This window comes from Pyrus communis, chromosome 4 (assembly GCF_963583255.1).
Source record: "Pyrus communis chromosome 4, drPyrComm1.1, whole genome shotgun sequence".
Taxonomy (NCBI): Eukaryota; Viridiplantae; Streptophyta; class Magnoliopsida; order Rosales; family Rosaceae; genus Pyrus; species Pyrus communis.
The window spans coordinates 22,973,765-22,976,200 of NC_084806.1; the positions used below are offsets into that span (position 1 = coordinate 22,973,765).

At 47.7% G+C, this 2,436-nt stretch overlaps 1 protein-coding gene across 1 annotated transcript; it reads right to left on the minus strand.

The window, feature by feature from the left end:
* Window positions 1–1,037: 1,037 nt before the first annotated feature.
* Window positions 1,038–2,225, minus strand: LOC137732839 (phospho-2-dehydro-3-deoxyheptonate aldolase 1, chloroplastic-like). Its single transcript, XM_068472099.1, has one exon. It carries the CDS (start codon window positions 2,223–2,225, stop codon window positions 1,038–1,040), a length of 1,188 nt encoding a protein of 395 aa, XP_068328200.1.
* Between the last annotated feature and the right edge of the window lie 211 nt (window positions 2,226–2,436).

The following is a 2,436-nucleotide window of genomic DNA, read 5'->3' on the forward strand; positions in this document are numbered from 1 at the left end:
GGTGGAAAATCTTAAGCAGGAGATCAAACAAGTTAAGTACGAGAATAGAAGTTTGCACGTGCTTGCAAATAACTATTCGTCGGGCATGAAGAGGAAGCTTGATGAGCTGCAAGAATCTGAAGGTCGAATTCAAAGTGACCGTCAAAAGCTTGCGGCTTATCTCCAGAGGCACCTTTTTCCTGGGTCATCTAGCGTTCCACCCAGTATTGAGGCCTGGAATGCTCTAGCTCCGATGCCTTCCGCTCCGATGCCTCCTGCTCCGATGCCTCCCGCTCCGAGAGTTTTGCCCAGTAATGGGGCTTCACGTGAACATCCTTTGTGAAAGCTCCATCTTTTGTATTTCTTTTTTTTTTTTTTTTTTTTTCATGTGTAAGCACATATCTGTAATTTATCAGAGATATCAATAAATAAACTTTATTTTATTTAACGTAATGTGCTAAATAGAGCGCATATATATATATTTTTTTTTTTTCACATGGTGCCAATGCACCAAGATCCTTTTTTTTTTATTATTATTTTTTTTGCTTTCGGTGGTGCTGATCCACCAAAATAGATCCTTTTTTTTTTATTATATATTTTTTTTCTTTGCTTTCGGTGGTGCTGATCCACCAAGATAGATCCTTTTTTTTTTTTTTTTTTTTAATAATATTTTTTTTATATATATATATATTCCCCACATGGTGCAGGGAGGAAATGCAGAGGAGCTTGGAGTAGTAGGAGGTAAGAGTTGGAGAAAGTCTTTGGGTGTGAGTTGACAAACTTTGGTTTTGTCAATCACATTCAAAGGCAGCAGCAGAGGCAAGAAGACGGATGAGGTCTTTGGGTGTGAGTTGACAAACTTTGATTTTGTTGATCACATTCAAAGGCAGCAGCCATGGCGGAGGTGCAGAAACAGCCAGAGCTTGAGGCAGAGTGTAAGGCGTCGAGTTTGAAGACCGGCTAGTCGTTTGACAGCGGTCAATGAAGCTCTTCGTTGATTTTGACCACGGTGGCCAGAGTGAGGAGCTTGAGGTAGTTAGTGGATGTTGTTGTTGCGGCTATGGAGTTTGGAGAGTTTGAAGATGGAGCACAGCCGTGAAGAGGTCGATGATCGAAGGAGGAGTGACCTCTCGGACTCCCAAGCCACGCCCAGCTTCCTTTGCAGCTCCCAAAGTCGGAGCCTTTAGTCCGAGAGAAGACCTGTTGAAATAGCCAGAAGAACGAAGCTTGCATCTCCTTCTGCACCCTGCACCGGGACACAAAATCCTTCCGCGCTGCGAGTGCTCCGTGAAATCCAAGTTCCACTGTGTGACCCTCTGCATAGCTGCATAACCTCCAGTAGCGAAAGCCCTGAGAAGGTTGAGAGTAGCAACAGATTGACAATAGGCTCTAATCAGTCTCTGGGGGTCTGGAGTCTTCGACTGTAAATCGAAGGCGTCTCCGTTCACATTATCCCCTCTGTAACTAGGCAGCTTCACACCGTTCTTCTCCTCAAAAGAATCCGATCTGGGTTTCGCAAACTGACCCGCCATTCTTCCCACCTTGACGACGGGGATTTGGCCTCCGAACATCAAAACGACGCCCATTTGGAGGAGAACTCTGAAGGTGTCACGAATGTTGTTGGCATTGAACTCCTTGAAGCTCTCAGCGCAGTCCCCACCTTGAAGAAGAAACGCGTTTCCCATGGCGGCCTCTCCGATAAGCTCCTCCAGGTTCCTCGCCTCACCAGCGAACACAATAGGCGGGAACGAATCGAGGGTCCGAAGCACCGACTGGAGATCTTCCTGATTCGGGTACTCCGGCAATTGCAGCGCCTTCTTAGATTTCCATGTCTCCAAGCTCCATTTTGCCGGAACTGCATTGTGCTTCGTCGCCAAAGAAGAAGAAGACGCCGTCTGAGCAGCCTGCTGCTTCGGCGGCTTATCGGAGACAACTGGGTTCTTGGCTGGCTCGGCGGCGTGGACGGCGACGATTGGCCAGACGGACTTGATGGGCAGAGAGGGTTGGTGAGTTCTGGAATTAGTGCAGACGGGGCATTCGAGCAGCTCGTGGACGCTGGTGGCGGGAGTAATGGCGGTGGGCCCGTTGATGGTGACGTTGGTGGTGACATTGCTTCTGGGCTTGGAAAATTCATGGTGGTGCTGATGAAGTTGAGGATGCGGGTGCAGAGTGTTGTGGTGGGGATGGATCTCGTCCTCATCGAGTCCATCTGAGGACGACACACACTCGATGCTTTCCAAGTCCATCGCTTTCCCCCTCGACCACCCCCAAAAGATCGAATTTTTCACCAAACCCAATTGCAAAAATGAAAAATTATCCAAAACCCACTAATCAAAATCCCCAAGCGAACCCACAAATCGAAGAACCGATTGCTCGGAGCTGCTGGGTTTCTCTCGGACCTTCCCTTTTCCCTATTATTTTCTGGGAAAATTTCAGAAAGTGGAAGAAAAAGGAGGG

Bases quoted from the DNA above. Each gene is read 5' to 3' on its own strand.
- LOC137732839 (XM_068472099.1), bottom strand. From the start codon at position 2,225: ATGGACTTGGAAAGCATCGAGTGTGTGTCGTCCTCAGATGGACTCGAT.